Here is a 17,821-nt window from a genome sequence, read left to right as displayed (position 1 = left end):
GGATTTTTTTTCTACCTGCACCACTGGGTAGTGCGCTGCGCTACACTTCTTTGCAATACTATTTTATTATACTACATTGCCTCCTCGGCCAGGCCAGGCACTGCTGATGTCTCCTCAGTGTTATAAGAATTACTGTGTGGGCATAATGTGTAAAGGGAACTGCTACTGTGTGGGTATAATGTTGTCTAAGTCGAAAATATTACAGTCATACACATCACGGACAAACTCCACACAGATGGCCTCCATGCACGAACTTGTTCTGCCGTGCGTGCGCATACTCGCGGTAGTGCGTATTAGCGCGTGGTATGAGTAATTCCGGTAGCATTTGTGATCGCATGGAATAGCCACAAAGACACATTTCATATTTAATACACATAGCGCACAATTTACACATTGTCTGCATGAAACCACACCAGCGAGTTACACTTGCTTAAAGGGTATAATAACAAAGGGATTCACCTTTACAGGATATGAGGGGACAGAATTAGGTGAGGAGGTGGTGTTTGGTATCCAGCTGTAAGGTATTTTAAGAGCAATAATCCGGTAGCAGTTTGCGGAAGATAGCACGCTTCTGCGAATAGATATGCGCAGGAGCAGAATATTAATATTATACTGTATTTACTGTACTCCTGATATTCGGCGGGAACCCAGTGGAGACCAACTGCAAGTGCACCTGGACCAGACATCGCCCACCTATTTAAACCGACCATTGACCTCTCCTGTACTGTAAATGACCATCCCAGTGACCTATAGGTGAAGAGATTACAGTTTCCATTGTATTAGGTTTTGGACAAATGTATAAAAGGCCAGCTGCAGGCCCGGTCACACACATTCTCTGAAGGTCATCTACCGTGAATGACTGAGGACCGGACCGGGTAGCGCAGGTGAACAAACGTATGTACCATTGACTGTAGCCTTTTCTCTTATTGTATTGTATTATTGTTGTAACCCCCTGCTAGTAAATAACCATTGGTGGGTTGGACCCCAACATATTTTTAATTACAATTGGTGTCGTGTCCCTTTTCCTGCTAAGGTTTAAAGTGTAAAGTTAAAGCCACTCGGGCTGCTGCATTGTGCTATCTGTGTATAGGCCTGTGTAAGCAAACTGTGTACTTACTACATCCGTTTGGCGTGGGTACGCAGAGTGCGCACACGGTACGAACTCGTGTACGTAAAGTGTGTAAACAGCACAGAGGTTAAAGATTAAATACAGCGGCCGCAGCGGCTTGAACTTTGGTGTAATAAGGTATTGCTTTTTGTCCTGTATAATAATCAGCATTCACAATGTATATAAGGGTACTACTGTGTAGCGTAATTTGAATTGGGGGAACTATTTTATGGTCATGCCCCTTTCCCACAAGATCATGTCCCTTTTTTGCACATGCACCTTCCCTATTTCAAATATGGGGGGCACCAGTCCCTTACTTTGCCAGGGGCGCCCGGACCCCTAGATATGCCCCTGTGTTCTGGGACCCAAAATTTCTGTTGTCAGCCCTGCTTGCGGTAAGGAGGTATGGTAACAGTTTTCTGCTTGCTGTGTCTTGCCCACTTTGTTGAAAAATCCTCAATGCAACTGCCGCCACAAGACCATCATGACTTATGCGCATTGCGACTTATACGCATGTGTAACAGCAAAAAAAATCCCTCCATTGTGTCCATCTCTTAATTAAAACCATTTATCAATTACCAAATGCAAATATCATAGTGATATAACACTAATATGCACAAGCATGTGTAGTTACTAGTAGGGCAGTTTGTGAATAATAATGCTACTTTACACTTATTAACATTTAAACAAAGAGCAATGTCGTTACTTACATATACATTATTTGCTAATTCTGTGTATGCAAATTACAGCAGAATTATATCTTTACCCAACACAAGAATGCAGAGTATATTTCAGTATACAGTACATGAAATTTTAGGTTGTGCAGATTCCAAAACTGAGAACAGAACAAAGCATCTGTAACACATATTAATGATAATGACCTGAAATATGTGGGCAATACATAACAGCACACGGAATAGTATGCAGGCAGGTCAGGAGATGTGTGTAACATACATCACTGTAACTTTGGTCATATTTTGTTTCCAACTTGCCAGAGCTTTGGTGAAGTTACTGTACATCCTTTCCATAGCGAATAGAACTCCCGGGGGTTAAAGCGCATTTGCTACAGTAATATCAGGAGTGAGTGCAGCAGGCACAGGTTGGGATCGGGACGCTGCACAGGAAGCACCAGCAGCCTGAAGCTGTCACCCTCTCCTGCAACCCTTCCATGCTCAAACCGCTGAATAAATAGAACTGGAGCCCATCTATTTTGGGAGGGTGGGCGATGGGGACGGACCAACCTGGAGAGTCTAGTCTTTGGGGAGGGTCTTGGATTTTTGGAAGCTGAATACTATTTGCTAGCAGGAGAAGGCTGGGGAATGCTTGGAGACCCAGCAGTGGGGTCTTAGCCCAGCCCTCTGACGGTGGGACTTTAGGAGGAGAGAGAGAGGTTTGCATTTTGATTAAAGCCCTCATACCTTCTTCAGTCTGCAGGCAGGGGACTGGGGAGTAACACATCTCAGCTGGGCAAAGGAGAAGAAAGGCCACCCCAAGCCCCCCTCCCCCTGTCAGACTTTGGGTCTCTTCCTCCTTATGGCTGTATAGTGATCACCTCCTGGGCTTTGGAAGGAGTTGGTGCTGTAGATTGAATCCTGAGTTTCCTAATCATCAGGGGGGCTCCCAGTTTTTTGGAGTTGGAGATGGAGAGGTGGAACACAAGGTGGAAAACGAAAAGGAGGTTGTGGGATTCAACCCTTAGCTCCCTCATTCTCATCACTTTGACTTTCCTTCTCCAAGCTACAGAAGTCAGAGGAGGTAAGAGCATTACTACGGGACAGAGGGGTTACCCCTCCCCATAACACCCCGGAAATGTTACAGACCAGCAAAAAAGTTCTAACCCTCATCAGGATATTCGTCTACTGCAAGAGATCAACGCACCGTGCATTCACTTTGCTGCTGTGCAGGCTCAGTACTTCCTATAGTCCTCATTCATTTTAGTCTTCATTCATTTGATGGGAGGATGGGGTCACACCACAGTCCAGCACTTCAGCGCTATACAATGTGTAAAAGTTACTAAGGATAGCGGAAGAAAGGGGGGGGGGGGGGGAGATTTGCTAAATCAGTGACAGAGGTGACAGGCAGATTTACTATAGCACATACTGTATTCGTGGAGTTGCTGGTCTCTTGTCACTGTGATGCGAGTACTCAGTCCTCTATAGCAGAGGGAGGCTATAAGCTGCACAGTCATCCTGTCTCTAGTGAACCTTATCTTAGTCAGGGAGATGGGAGGTAAAGGTGAAGGTTGTCTACGAGACCTGTGGTCCGTTAGGTGTCTGTGGACAGGGCTAGAAGGGTGGATTTTAGTTCTTTGCAATGATCCCTCTGTGTTAGGAATTCCTCCCCCCAGGGGATGTCACATTCAGACACGTCTGTAAGAGGGGTGGGTCCAGACACACAGACCCCACCAAATTCAGTGTGGACTGGAGACCCAGTCTAGCAGCACAGGATAATGGGGCAGCATCATTGGCTATAGGAGATGCCTAGCACTGCTGTCACTCTCTGTATAGTCCTATCAGTGATGCAACAACTCATTTTTCCCAGGGATGCTACAAAAGCTTCTTTTTCTGTAGGAAATGCCAGTGAGGAGGTTCTGGCTTTGTGTAGGAGGCAGCTATAAAGCCAAATCATTGTACTTAGCAATGTGATGAATTTTCCATATGCTTAAAGGTTACGTGAGGAGAGAGGAGTGTTTCAGTGTGTAAAGAACAAATCTGAAAACCAATTAAAGAGAGATCAGGAGAAAGCATTGCGAGGCCCTCCAGCTGTTCTGGCACTACAAATTCCAGGATGGCCTACCTATCAGTGGTTGTGGAAGTTTTAGCTTGCTGGAACTTGTAGTACTACAGCAGCTAGAGTGCACTAAATGGCGTAAAACAAAGATAACAGTGTGTGTGTGTGTGTGTGTGTGTGTGTGTGTGTGTGTGTGTGTGTGTGTGTGTGTGTGTGTGTGTGTGTTTATTTTATCATTTAATGTTTATATGAACCGGCTGAAATCATGAAAAAAAACTTTTACAGAAGCTACATAAGCAGGCTATGCATTATAGGTAAATCGTATATAATTCCTAATCCTTAAATGTAGTGAATTTATTGGAAATAGCAGCACCACGGGCAGGAGCCACAAGACACAGATACTGTTCAGGTCCAACAGGGGTGAAAGTCAGACTGTAGACTAGGTAGTATTCTGCATTGCACTGTAGCCACAGTGAGCTAGATGGCAATAAAGCATTTGACCTTGTTACATAAATACTGATATGTTTATAGTATAAGAAAAACTTTACCAGGCTGCAGGACAAATGGCAATGCTGTGCAGTATGGGTCATATTTGATTTAAAAGTAATATAGGTACTTACAGTAACATGCAAAGCACAGCAGAGGACAGATAAGGGCACTGTGTGCAAGTCTCTATACAGTAGTGGTGGTAGTTTTTCATGAATGTATGAAAGTACTGTAGTATGCAGACTGCCTGCACTCTGCCCTCTTCTGGTCTCACATGTTCACCAATTGCTATTAAAGGTGAACTGAGGACTCTTTATTCTGCAGAAAGGAAATAAAATCCTCTCAAATGATTACCGGCAGAGCAGATTAGCAATGCGACACTGTGTTTCCAGTGTTTCATATGAATTTGAAGAACAGCTTCAATTACAAATACCCCTCTTATGCAGGTTTCACAGGGACCCTTGTTTATATATCCCCTGCAATAGTTTCAGAGCTGCACAAAGAAGAAAGTTGTCACAATTCTGTGAAAGTAAGCCACACAAATCTTTGTTCTATTTCTCTTTCATTTCACAGTACTAAAATGTATTCTTGTAGAAATCTACTTGCATATATTTTCCAGATGGTCAGTGTATGGGGCTTAGAAGGTATTTCATAAAATGTCATTTTAATGCCAGTTTGTGGATTCTTTTTCAGCAAGTCTGTGATTGTATTCCCTTGCCTTTATACAACTTATTTTTTGGAATAACTGAGTGTTCTTGGATAGGAAGGCAAATATTTTCTTTATGTGAATACTGGATACCAAAAACACATTTTTGGACATATTTCCTATAAAACTGAGACAACCTATACAGCAGACAAGCAAGTTATAAGAATATTTGGAGAAAATTCCCTCTTATAACCAACCTAGAAACACATTTTTTTAACACTTTAAGTAACTATAGACATCATCTTAATCTCAGGTTTTCACTTATATCTAAAAGCTCAAATATGTTTTTTTCTTTTACCAATCAGAGGCAGACAGACAGACAGACAGACAGACAGACAGACAGACACTGTAATGCATCATTTCCTTTGTATGTTACTTCTATGAATGTTCAGTGGTCGACAGAGTAGATATTGTACGGTATGAGTTAGTAAAACAGACACAGTTGTAAAGAGACTGAAATAAAGACACTCTCTGTCATTAAAGCAGTTTCCTACTGACATTTTCACTTGCACATCAGTCTAACTAAAAAGAAGAACTGCTGGAGCAAAAACAGATTTATTCTAAAAGTCAGTATATTACTGGACACAGTTTAATGATTTTCAGTAAGACAGACTTGTTTTAGTCCTGACAAAGCATCTGTGAATGTCATTCTATTCTACATGATCTCAGTCCATTATACTATTATACTCTCTAGCAATCAGATCTGGAGTCTTCTCAATAAGGAGGTTTCCTTTGTTAACCATTTCACTGCCAAACAGGCCTGCACCATGTGCTGCGGGTTCCCTGGCAAACCAACATTTATTGTAAGCATGGCTTTCATCATCTGCATTTGGAAGAGTCACCTCTGGATTTTTTTGTAGTTACTTAATACATTTACTATATTAGTTGACTTCATACATCTAAAAAAGTATAATTAACACAAGTAGATTAGTTTCCATTCCACTCGTGTGTAATTCTATCCTCATAGTGTTTTACAGGGTTGCCTATACTAAGGCCCCTTAGGATGTCAAACATGTGGAGACAAGAAGCAAATTACACTAACATGCAACTTAGCTAAAGAATAATGGTAAAAAAAAAAAAAATTTTAAATGCTTAAAATTATAAATACAAAAAAATAATTTACGAGATAGTTGCCAGAGTAGCAAACACATGGTTAAACAATCAACACTTGATATAAACTGTATCAAATGTGCAAAATACACAAATGACACAGATGAAGTTAGAGCCCAAAACATTTCTCTTTTGTCAATACCTTTATCTAGTTAAAAATAAAAGTATTGATGTTGTTTTATGCAACTGGAAGATTGAGTAAGTAGATTTACAGTAAATAGTCTTATTTCGAAGGAATGTGATCAATATATACAGTATAAAAGGTTCCACATTTCTGTAGCAGTGCCATAGTTCCTGTATCACAGAGATTTTATCCAGATTAAAGAAGACAAACAGTGTGATCTGTGTAAAAACACTGTTTATATAAGCCCTGTCTGGAAATATAGGGACGTTTTTTAGTATTATTTCAGATTGACACTAGACCCTTAAACAGTGAGGATTTTTTTTTAAAAAGTGTTTGTAGTCTTGCCAGAGTTCTGCTTGCAGTAGGAAAAAAACCAACACAGAAATGTAAAAAATTTAACCATGAAAAGGAGCATACAATTGGCACTTTGTTTGGAGGTATGAATCGAACAAGAGTGAAACAAAATGATTAAATAAACTTCAGTGGGATGAGGAAAGGTTGGTAGCTGGAAAGGTTGCTTGGAGTAGAGTCCCAGGGATCAGCAGGTGAAATGGTTTGAAGAGAAGGCACTCAGGGTTGCTTAAAAAAAAAGCCAAGCAGGGACAGGGTCTGGCTTTCTCTGCTTGTCTCCCCTTTCATGGCCGTGGGGCGTGTTTAAAGCTCCTTGCACCTCTTACTTGTAGCTGACAGTGAAATATGAGTGCTATGTGGATTTTTAGAATGTCCCTTTGAGCTGAATTCTCAGTGAGATCCATTGATTCACTGGTATAGATAAAGCATTCCTCATTTCTACAGCAAGACCTTTCTTCCCTATACTGTTTGTATAAAATAGACAGTTACTAAGTAGCATGTGTAATTTAAAGACTTTACAAGTTAATGAGAAATATTTTAGTGTCTTCTAGTCCCTCACCAGACATTTCTCTTGAGTTGCAGTTGATTAGATTGCAGTGTGTTTAACATGTGGCCAGCTGGCCTTCAGACTGAGACCCCCTTGAGGAAACCAGCTCCCTCCAGCCCTGACTGATTTCACACTACAGATGTGTTTGTGTTAGGGAGCAGAAAGGTTATTGCCATTAGATGGCACACATATATGGTGTGAATTGTGAAGCTTTTACTCAGTTGAGTGGCATAGTGTAATTTCTGTCTGACACTACGAGGGATTTGCAGTAGGTTCTGATTTGGTGGAAGCAGTGTGGTTTTGGTGATATAGGCACTAAATTTGAAGTGTCAATTTGTCTTTAGGGAAAACCAACCTGGTCTTGCCTTAAAACAATTTGGTGCTTTAAATTTAGTGGTTCTATTGCCTAAATGACATTGGTCCACCAAATCAGAACCTATTACTTTGTACCTCTATATTGGCATTGCTTGAAAAGCAGTTTGCCTTGTTGGAAGCCAGTGTGGCTTCCACATGATCCTAGGCCGTGTCTCATGAAATCAGTGTTAATCTTTCATGATCCTTGGCGCCCTTTATACCTGATAGGGCCAGTAGTGCACATACACTTGTCATCTGCCGCTTACATCATTTTAAGAATTACCCTGTAAGGCAGAACTGTCCAAGTGTATCATGGGAAAGGCCATATACATGTTTTGTGCCAGATCCTAATAAAGAATGATGTCATTCAAAAGAGTTTATGGAAATTCTCAGTAAGCTCAGAGCCACTGAATAGTCACACCTGGCCTAGACTGACAGCTGGATGTATTATTTGTGTATACTAATGTCATAGATAGCAGGCACATATTTGAAATATCTAGATGCTGTTTAAACCTATAAGGTGTTTATTATAAGTAAAGTTTCCCTAAGGCTTTAGATTTCACATAACATCCTTTAGTTAATCAGTTGAAAACTCCAATATATTGTTGTATGAAACTAGTACCATGGCTATTCCTACTCTCATAAGCCTCTGTTAAGTTATATATGGGCTATATTATACTGTACTGTATATAGAACAATGATTAAGGTTAACGTGGGCTTAAAAAAAAAAAAACACTCCACGGTAAATGAATAACACAATAGCCATCTTAAAACAGAAATTATTATATGTATCTGCAAAAAAAAAAAAAAAACACTGCCACACAAAGCCAGAAAAACTATTAAATTAACCTGGCCAGAGACAGGCACATACATTTTTTATTTGTTGTGTCTGTGCTGTTAATGAAATATGAAATGATAGCAGGTACAGTATACAGTATGTATATACCTTCTATCATTGAAAGGCTGTTTCTGGCCATCTCATGTAAGCCCTTTGGCTCATGAAACAGAAGACATAAAGTAAACACAAGTGGCCTGTCCTTCCCAAGTGTAAGAACAAACAAACTGTTGCCAATGCCAACACAGGCGAGGTATAAAAGTCCTTTTTAGGAGACTAGGATCAAATAATTATTTCAAGCAACAAATGCCTGTATATGTGTTATCATACAATTGGCTGCAATCCTGTAGACCTTTCACTATGCTGTATCCAGAAAACACCTTCAATGCACAGCTATTGTACGATTATGACCGGATCCCAATCAGATGCTTGTTGGAATGATTTGTATATTAGGAGAGTATATTTCTTGATAAGCTCATCTAATACAAAACTGGGTAGAAAGAAATGTATTATTTATTACCAGTTATTTATATAGCGCACACATATTCCGCAGCGCTTTACAGAGAATATTTGCTCATTCACATCAGTCCCTAAGTGTCAATTACATTGTCTTCAATTCTGCAACATAGAACACATTCACTCCTTATAATTACAAAATGTTTATATAACAAGCCCATATTTCAGTGATAGCATTATTTACAGCGTGTTTGTATAGTGGGAAGGGGGATAATGGTAATGCCATCTGCTTTGGAAGCTGTTGGATATGGTACCCTGTAGTTTGTAATTTGAGATGTTTGTATCAGTTAGAGATGAATCAAAACCACATTAAATAATTCACAAGATTCAACAACAAATCGTTTGTTTGTAAAATCTTTCATAGAAAACTGGGAATATGTTATTTATTACATAACAGGTATTTACACTGGGGAGAGTTAAAAGTATAGAAGTAAGTGTATATTGGCTTTTTTCATAATGAAAAGAGCATGGGGTTAGGGATAGATCATTACATTCCCTTTTACACTACCATCCGTTTCTGCTTTTGCTAGATTTGCCGGGTCGGTTGCCATAGTGGTGGGGGGCGGAGCCGGCCGCGGGGGCGGAGGCCGCGCTGGGAGATGAGCTCAACTCCGCGCCACCTCTCCCTATGTAGTGAACGGATCCTGGGTCGCATCGACCTGGGAACCCTTTCACGCTGCCACTGACTCGGTATTCAACCCGTGAATAACCCTTCTTATTACCCGGGTTGAATTACCGAGTCAGGCAACCCGGGAATTCTCATGGGTCCCTTTCACATCGCACAGTGACCCTTGTTGACAGGCAAGATGCTGGGTCAATACCAGGTTATTTTTGCGATGTGAAAGAGGTACAAGTGTCGGCGAGATCACAGAGCGTCTACACAGTGTTTTAAAGTGGCAATTATTTAAAGGGCAGAGGGCAGGATACATAGCGCATCACATTACGAATCAAATTCATTCCACCATAGCGGCATTAAGAGCTGTGATTAAAAACATAAAGCACATCTCTTCCAATAAGAGCTGTCCTTTATAGTGTGAGGAATTCCGAGTTTATGATGAGCGTGAGCCACCAGGTAGGGATCCTAATGGAACTCTCTCTGAGTCATCTTCGGTAAGAAGACCATAGGCTTCTATTAGGCAACGACATCTATAGATGGCGTTGCCTATCGGTAACCAACTCTGGAAAGTTGTGCTTTCTAGAGCATGATGCATATGGGGAATGCAGTCAGACCTCCGAAAACAGCATTTTCCAAGGTTTGACTATATTTTGGAGGACAGTGCATCCTGCCCACACCCTGCCTGAGGGCTGTGCATATATTTGTAATGTCTGGGAGCTAACATGTAATTTAAAAAAGCATAGTTTATATACTTCTACTATGACATGTAAAATGTCATAAATCTAATGTATTTTAAAGAGTATTTATTAAAGTTGCCACTCTGATACCTGTGCACACAACCCATTTCCACTGATAAAATGCTTCTCCTGTCTCCCAATTTCTTTTCTACTTACATTTGCCTGGAATGGGTTAGGCAATTGATGATAAAAAAGCAATTAGTTAATTCATCCCGTATTACTGCAATAGCGAAATAAGGATAAAATGAAGTCCTGAAGTGCTGTGACAAGGAAAACAATCTTCCCCATTGATTTTAATGTATCACTCAGGCTTTTGGCTTTTAACAGCTTCAAATCAGCAAACTATTTTTTTTTTTGGGGGGGGGCTGGAAAAACTTAAAGTTAAAAACTGTCTTTATGACCACTATCCCAAAGAGACATGGCCCACATAAGATGTGATGATTGTGCCTTTATCTCCACTGATGGAAACTCTGACCGCCTGGTTTAAGCAACGGTGCAGAGCCTTACATTGAATTATTGTCTATGGACATGTATTAGATATAACAGATGTGGCCATTCTAGTAATTTTGCCGTAGTGTAATTCTGGTTATTTTACTGCATGTTATGTATCTACAGCTAGTCACTGTATTGTGCACCTATTAGTGTAATCATGCAAATGACAGTGTATAAGGAAATTACAAGGTTGTACTTCTGTTAAATTATATATACAGTCAGCCTAAGCCTTTGATTTGTGTTTGGCATACTTAATATATATAAGACACCTCAGCCAGATGCTCCTCCGTTGATATGACTCACCTCAATAGAGCCCCCTCTTGTGGAACAGTATTGCAATAGCATACTTCCGAAACAGTTTTATGGATCAAAAGAACGTCTTACTATAAAGCATATGTAGTATTTTACAATAATGGAAAAGGTAAGTGGGACTGCACTAGGGTTAATTAAATTAGCTCCAGCTGCTCTGATGAGAAAAGCATACAATTAAAAGAAACAGTATTTTAGTATGTACAGCTCCATGAGAGCTGAATTCTTGCTGCAAATACTGGACGTTAATTCTCGGTGTAAAATTAAGGTAATTCAAATTCTACAACTGCTTATGTAACCTTGTAGTCAACATATATGCTAGAAAATGAATCAATTTATCTATAACAAAGTAATTTGTACTATTGGTCAGGTTATACTCCTCCCACCATATTGCTGATGGTCTTTTCTCATTATTAGTGAGCTGCCGCCATGAATACAAATGTGCATGGAATAATGCCAGGTAGCAGGATCAGGAGAAACATATGTTAGACAGCACAGTAGAGAGAAAATTAATGTGTCTGGTCTCTAGCCAAGCAGGAAAGTAAGACTGTAAATGGAAATGTGGGCTGGTAGATGATGAGGAGAATATGAATGTGTCACATTTTCACCCAGACAGACAACAGTTTATCCAGATATCATGATGAGAAGCACTATATATGCAGATTGTTCTGCCGGTTCATTGAGCCACAGCATTGGGTAGATTAAGATAGATACAATATGGAATATCCAATCATGCAATATGATGTGCAGAACATAACTATGCTTAGAACTTAGCCAAGTACTGTAATGACAAGATAATAACAATGAATATTTAGATAGTGAGTGGGATAAGGGTAATATGAATAAGCGCCTGACTTAAGACAAGTAACAGGATAAGAAGAACATGAACTGGTTATGCCAAATGATACACCAGGCACTAGCTGTAAATCATCTCAAATAGACAGGAGAGATGTAGAGCAGCTCCCTGCTGGGTGGTATGCTGAGACTTGTAGTCCAATAACTGCTGTATAGACATAAACTAAGGATGACTATGAATATGAGTATAGACATTATGTGATATAGGTTAAGAGAATGGAAATCTGTATTATTTAATCTGAATTGCTTTTCAGCATTCCATAGTAAATGTTCTATATTTCGGGTAGTCTCTTTTTTTTGCGAATTGAAGACATGATGTAACATTTAAAGGGAGACTATCCTAAAAGTACTCTACTTCATATTAATGTTTAAATGCAGACTTAAGTAAAGTGCACAGCAGGTATCTTGTCTGCAGATAATATGCTGCACAAAATGTTTCCCTTTTGTTTGATGAAATTAATGCTCCTACAGTATTCAGTTCAGGGACATTCTTCCCATGAGGTGTTCTGAAGACATTTTGTCTCATGCAGCACCATTACATGTATGGGAGCAAAGTCCTTAACTGGCCTCCCTGTCTGGACTCACCACCCACACTCTGGTCAGCTGTTTACAGGAAGCAGAGATTAGTGACACCAGTCACCTGTGCGCCTTGCTGCCAGTGACAGGACGGATGTACTGTACAGTGGCGGAACAAGCAACTGGCGGGCCCAGGTGCAAAATGATGCTTTGGGCCCCTGTCCAATGACTGTGAGGACTAGCTTACCTTAACTGATTGGATAAGCATAATGTTGGTAACTGGTGTCCCTCTTTAGCCAGGTTATTCAATTATGATTTTGACTGGGCCACTGTAAACCTTTTGGGAGATTAGGGGGCCAACTTTTCAGTTTTAATATAAACACAAGTTTTAAATATATTACACATATTGTGCCATCGGAGCCACACATGCCTCATTATATGCTATCCGACTCCTCCTCCACAGGATACCAGCATTTATTACACATCTTCCCATGCTTGTCATACATGGCCCCCTGCTCGCCAGCTACTGACAGGGTATGCAGTTAATTCCGGACTGTCTGGATCCCGGCGGCCGAAATACCGATGCCGGAATCCCAACAGCGGAAACAATGCCAGTGGTCGAAATCCCAAAAGAGGCTCAGTATTCCCTCTAGTGTGGTGAACCCATCTGGATTTCGACTGTCAGGATTTCAGTGTCGTCTCCTGACTACCAAGATCCCGACAGTCGGGAATTCATACTGAATCCACTGACAGTAGTGCCCTTTATACACATTATGCCACACCGTAGATCCGCTTATTTGTATTATCCACACTGTAGTGCTGCTTCTTTACATTATGCCACACAATATTGCCAACTCACATTATGCCACACAGTAGAGACGTTTATTCACATAATGCCACACAAAGACGCTTATTCACATTATGCCACACAGTAGAGACACTAATTCACATTATGCCACACAGTAGAGACACTTATTCACATTATGCCACACTGTATGGATGCTTATTTACATTATGCCACACAGTAGTACCCCACACATTATTGTAAAATTAAAATGATGCCACACAGTAGTGCTCCTTATTTATATTATAACATACATATGATCAAATAATGAACAACAATTCTTTTTTTACAGAGATAGTTACCACCCATCTCTCCTCAGAACAGAGGCTGCTGCTGGCTGTCAGATGTTAGCTGAAGCCTCCTCACTCAGAAGGAGCTCATCACCTGTCCTCTTACTGCCACATAGATATGACCAGCAATCAGTGTGTGGCATCAGGGCAAGGGAGTGTGTCTGATGAATAGGGAACGTGGCCGGTTTTGGGGGGAGAGGGAGTATACATAGACAGAATGTGTGCACATTATGAGGGAGGAGATGGGTGATGTGGGGCCGACAGATCTGTGAGCCCTGAGTACCAAGTATTGGGTGTAAGACTGTCTGTGCAGAGGTAGTCCTACCTGCATCAGGTATGTTATCAGTGTACTGCGTACCTGAGTCCAGGTTGAGGGCACTTGGGAGAGAGGAAAGGGGGAGCTTGCGTAATACCTTAATCCATGCCGTGCATGGCGCCAACAGCAGTGCTCACTATTGCACTGTCACAGAGATGTGGAGATGCATTACAGCATTTAATAATTATACAGCATTTCATAATTTTTGCACTCCCTACGTTTTTTTATTTTTTATTTCAGTAAATACCGGCATGGAATGCTTCATAATAGTCAATGATAGAAGAAAAAAAAGGCTTAGGCGCTCTGGTGGGTAGTGTCATATAATGTATGTCAGCAGCCACTGGGAAGAGGGAATTGACAATCCCTTAAAACAAAGCACACAATAATAATAAATCCAACTGGCGCTTAACAATACACAAACTTTAAAACATTTATTAAAGCAAAACACAATATCAATGAATGGGGTTTGGTACAGATTAATTCACATAAATGTAAAAAAAAACATAAAAGATACAATATTGTTAAAACTGACTGAAATGATTAGTTATTAGATACATGTCACAATATGTAGCAGTCAATGTGTGAGGGCTCTTTTTCATGAGATGTAAAGTACCTCCAAGGCAGCGTGGTAAAGTGGAGGCTCCAAAGGTATTGCGGAATTATAATGATGCACAAGGATTTCAAAAGTATTTGCATGTCACTCACTGTATATCTGAAAATCTGGGGCAGTCCAGTGAGTCCCATTAGTATGTGCGCCGGGTCCAACGCTTCAATAGGAAAAGGACCCCCGGTGGTCAGCAGCAGTGAGCTCCGGTGTGATGTCCACGTCTAGCCGGTGCCAAGAGCCGCTGCAATAGAGGTTTAGGTGGTCATTCCGAGTTCTTCGATAGCTGTTTTAGTTCGCAGCGCAGTGATTAGGCAAAAAAGCGGCACTTCTGCGCATGCGTATGCGGCGCAATGCGCATGCGCGACGTACTTTCACAACAGCCAATGCTTTTTCACACAAGGTCTAGCGAAGCTTTTCAGTCGCACTGCTGGCCGCAGAGTGATTGACAGGAAAGGGGCGTTTCTGGGTGGTAACTGACCGTTTTCAGGGAGTGTGCTGAAAAACGCAGGCGTGTCAGGTACAAACGCAGGGCATGTTCGTGATGTCAAAACAGGAACTAAATAGTCTGAAGTGATCACAAGCTAGGAGTAGGTCTGAAGCTGCTCAAAAGAATTTTGGTGCCGCTCTGCGATCCTTTCGTTCGCACTTCTGCTAAGCTAAGATACACTCCCAAAGGGTGGCGGCTTAGCGTTTGCACGGCTGCTAAAAGCAGCTAGTGAGCGATCAACTTGGAATGAGGGCCTTAGCTCCGGTCACACTGTGTTGTAGTGAGCGGTGGAAGGGGTTCAGAGTCACTTCCGCTGAACGGTGGGAAGCATCTGTATTTGCAGCGGAGAGCGGACACCAGTGTCTATGGCCAAAGTGCAGCGCAGTGAGGATTTGCTGAGTGTATGCAGGCTCACACAATGGGGGAGATAAATGGTCACACTGGAGGGTTAAATGTGGATAGACAGTGTGCAAACCTTGCTCCCAAGTGTAGCCAAACAAAGGTACCCCGCTGTAGTGCTGGCAGTTGTAAAAGCGTTCCACAAATTGGTGAACCTGTGTCCTTAACGCTAGTCAGTGATCTCTGTAAAATATGCACTGCTCTAACCTAAGCCTTAAGATGAAATCATACTTGCCTACTTTCACAGGATTTCTGGGAGACTGACAATTCTGGTTAGCTCTCCCAGTCTCCTGAGAGAGTAGGCCAGCCTCCCACATCCTGGAGCTTGATGACACCATTCATGGGGAATTATGTCATTGTAGATCCTCTCACCACTGCATAGTGCCACAGTATTACATAGCAGTGGTGGGGCCAAAATTATACAATTTGCGTGGTAATCCCCCACCTCCCGACACATATACCATCCACCTTGATGTCACTCTACAGGATCACCTAAAGGAAACAGCAAAATAATGGGTAAGTATGAAATAAGTGAGCTGAAGTCAACTAACATTCTTATTTTATTCTTATGGTGCATAACGGGCAAATAGTGTTCATGACCATGGAGTATTTGAGACATTTTCAGTCCCATTCACTGTAGAGCTCATAGTTCACCAGCTTTTAGACTGGAACAGACAAATATCTTCTAGATGAGATGGATCGTGCTGGCTTGTTTTAAGGTGTATATAAATGGTTAAATTTTGATTAAGTGCCAATTTTGACTATGCGATTTCCCTGGAACTCCCGGAACCCAGAACCACCAATTGTAACTATATTTACGTGCAATTTTGACTATGTGCAATTTGAACTATATACAATTTTGGGGGTCATTCCAAGTTGTTCGCTCGCTGTCAGTTTTTTGCAGCCGTGCAAATGCATTGTCGCCGCCCACCAGGGAGTGTATTTTCACTTTGCAGAAGTGCGAACGCCTGTGCAGCAGAGCGCCTGCAAAAACATTTTGTGCAAAACAAGACCAGCCCCTGTAGTTACTTTTCGTATGCGTTGATTCTAATGTTGGAGGGTTGGCTTTTGACGTCACACACCCGCCCAGTGTTCGCCCAGCCAGGCCTGCGTTTTCCCTGGCACGCCTACGTTTTTCCAAACACTCCCAGAAAATGGTCAGTTGACACCCAGAAACACCCCCTTCCTGTCAATCTTCCTGCGTTGTGCCATGCGACTGAAAGCTGCGCTAGAACCTGTGCAAAACCACAAAGGACTTTTTACCTGTACGTCATGCATGCACATTGCGGTGCATACGCATGCGCAGAAATGCAGATTTTTAGCCTGATAGCTGCGCTGCGAACAACGGCAGCTAGCGATCAACTCGGAATGACCCCCTTTGACTAAAGTATAAACTAGATTGTACACAATATAGTCAAAATTGCCTTGCCTGCACAGTCTATTTTTTCTTGTAATAATGACCCCACGGGAGCGAGCATCGGTATCGCAATTTGCAAGCTGTATATACACGGTGCGATATGTGCTAACTTTTCTTACGATTTTGACTATATAGTCAAAATCATAAGCACACATCGCACCATGTATATGCACCTTTACAGTATTCAAACAAAACTGCTCTTTTACTTTTAGTTTTTGACTTTCATTCTCTGAAGTTGCTGGCACATTTTGGACAAATTAAACTTAATGAATGTAAGTACTCAATGATCTCATCTAAAGGGTTTCAGTAGTGCTGCAAACATCAGCTCCAAGCTGGTTTATGCATTCCTCACCATAGTAGTATGGTGAAAAAATGTATAAATGAGGGGCCTGAGGTGAAGAGTTTCAATGTTTGCAGTTAGGGTTTAGGGACAGGGGCGCAGATTTTTCTTTTTGCTGGTGGGTGCCGCATTGCCGGATGATGTAATCAAGTTACACGTGACGTAATTACGTCACGCCATGGCTGCACATGCAAGAGATCAGGAGGCTGATTGTGAGCTGGGGGTGGAGCCACGGGCCGAGTCATTTCCGGCCCGCGGCTCCACCCCCAGCTCACGGTCATCCTCCTGGTCTCTTGTGTATTCGGCGCTTGGGGGAGTGTCGGCTGGGGGAAGCTGCCGTGCCCGGGGCTCCGCGGCACTGGGACTATGCTGCGCTCACCCCCACTGGCGGCTCATGTGGTGAATGTCGGCTGGGGGAAGCTGAAGTGCCATGCTGCGTTCACTCCTGCTGGCGGCTCATGTGGTGTAGATATACACCACATGAGCCGCCCGTGGGAGTGAGCGCAGCATAGTCTCAGCGGAGCCCCGGGCATGGCACTTCAGCTTCCCCCAGCCGACATTCAATGAGCCGCCAGCGGGGGTGACTGCGCAGGCGGTGACTGTAAGGACCTGCATAGGGCTGGCTCCATGGGTGTTCATCATTCTCTGTGGGTGCTCGGGCCCGGGAGCACCCACGGAATCGGCGCCTATGCCTAGGGATATTTGGACTTCTGTCTCTCTGAATTCATT

General features: G+C 42.1%; 1 protein-coding gene across 5 annotated transcripts in view; it reads left to right on the top strand.

The window, feature by feature from the left end:
* Positions 1-2,281: 2,281 nt before the first annotated feature.
* The window catches only part of COL11A1 (collagen type XI alpha 1 chain), a 257,732-nt gene continuing 242,192 nt past the window's right edge, over positions 2,282-17,821 (top strand). For 3 of the 5 annotated variants that reach the window (XM_063940097.1, XM_063940094.1, XM_063940098.1), the window contains exon 1: positions 2,282-2,863. In XM_063940097.1, coding sequence (XP_063796167.1) covers positions 2,749-2,863 — 115 coding nt within the window. In that variant the 5' untranslated portion in view covers positions 2,282-2,748. The remainder of the gene's footprint in view (positions 2,864-17,821) is intronic. The other 2 variants (XM_063940096.1, XM_063940095.1) reach the window with 2 other exon arrangements.

The sequence above is a fragment of the Pseudophryne corroboree genome, chromosome 9, assembly GCF_028390025.1.
Source record: "Pseudophryne corroboree isolate aPseCor3 chromosome 9, aPseCor3.hap2, whole genome shotgun sequence".
NCBI classification, from domain to species: domain Eukaryota; kingdom Metazoa; phylum Chordata; class Amphibia; order Anura; family Myobatrachidae; genus Pseudophryne; species Pseudophryne corroboree.
Note: the sequence above shows the minus strand (reverse complement) of the source record. Positions and strands in the feature narration are given on the sequence as shown.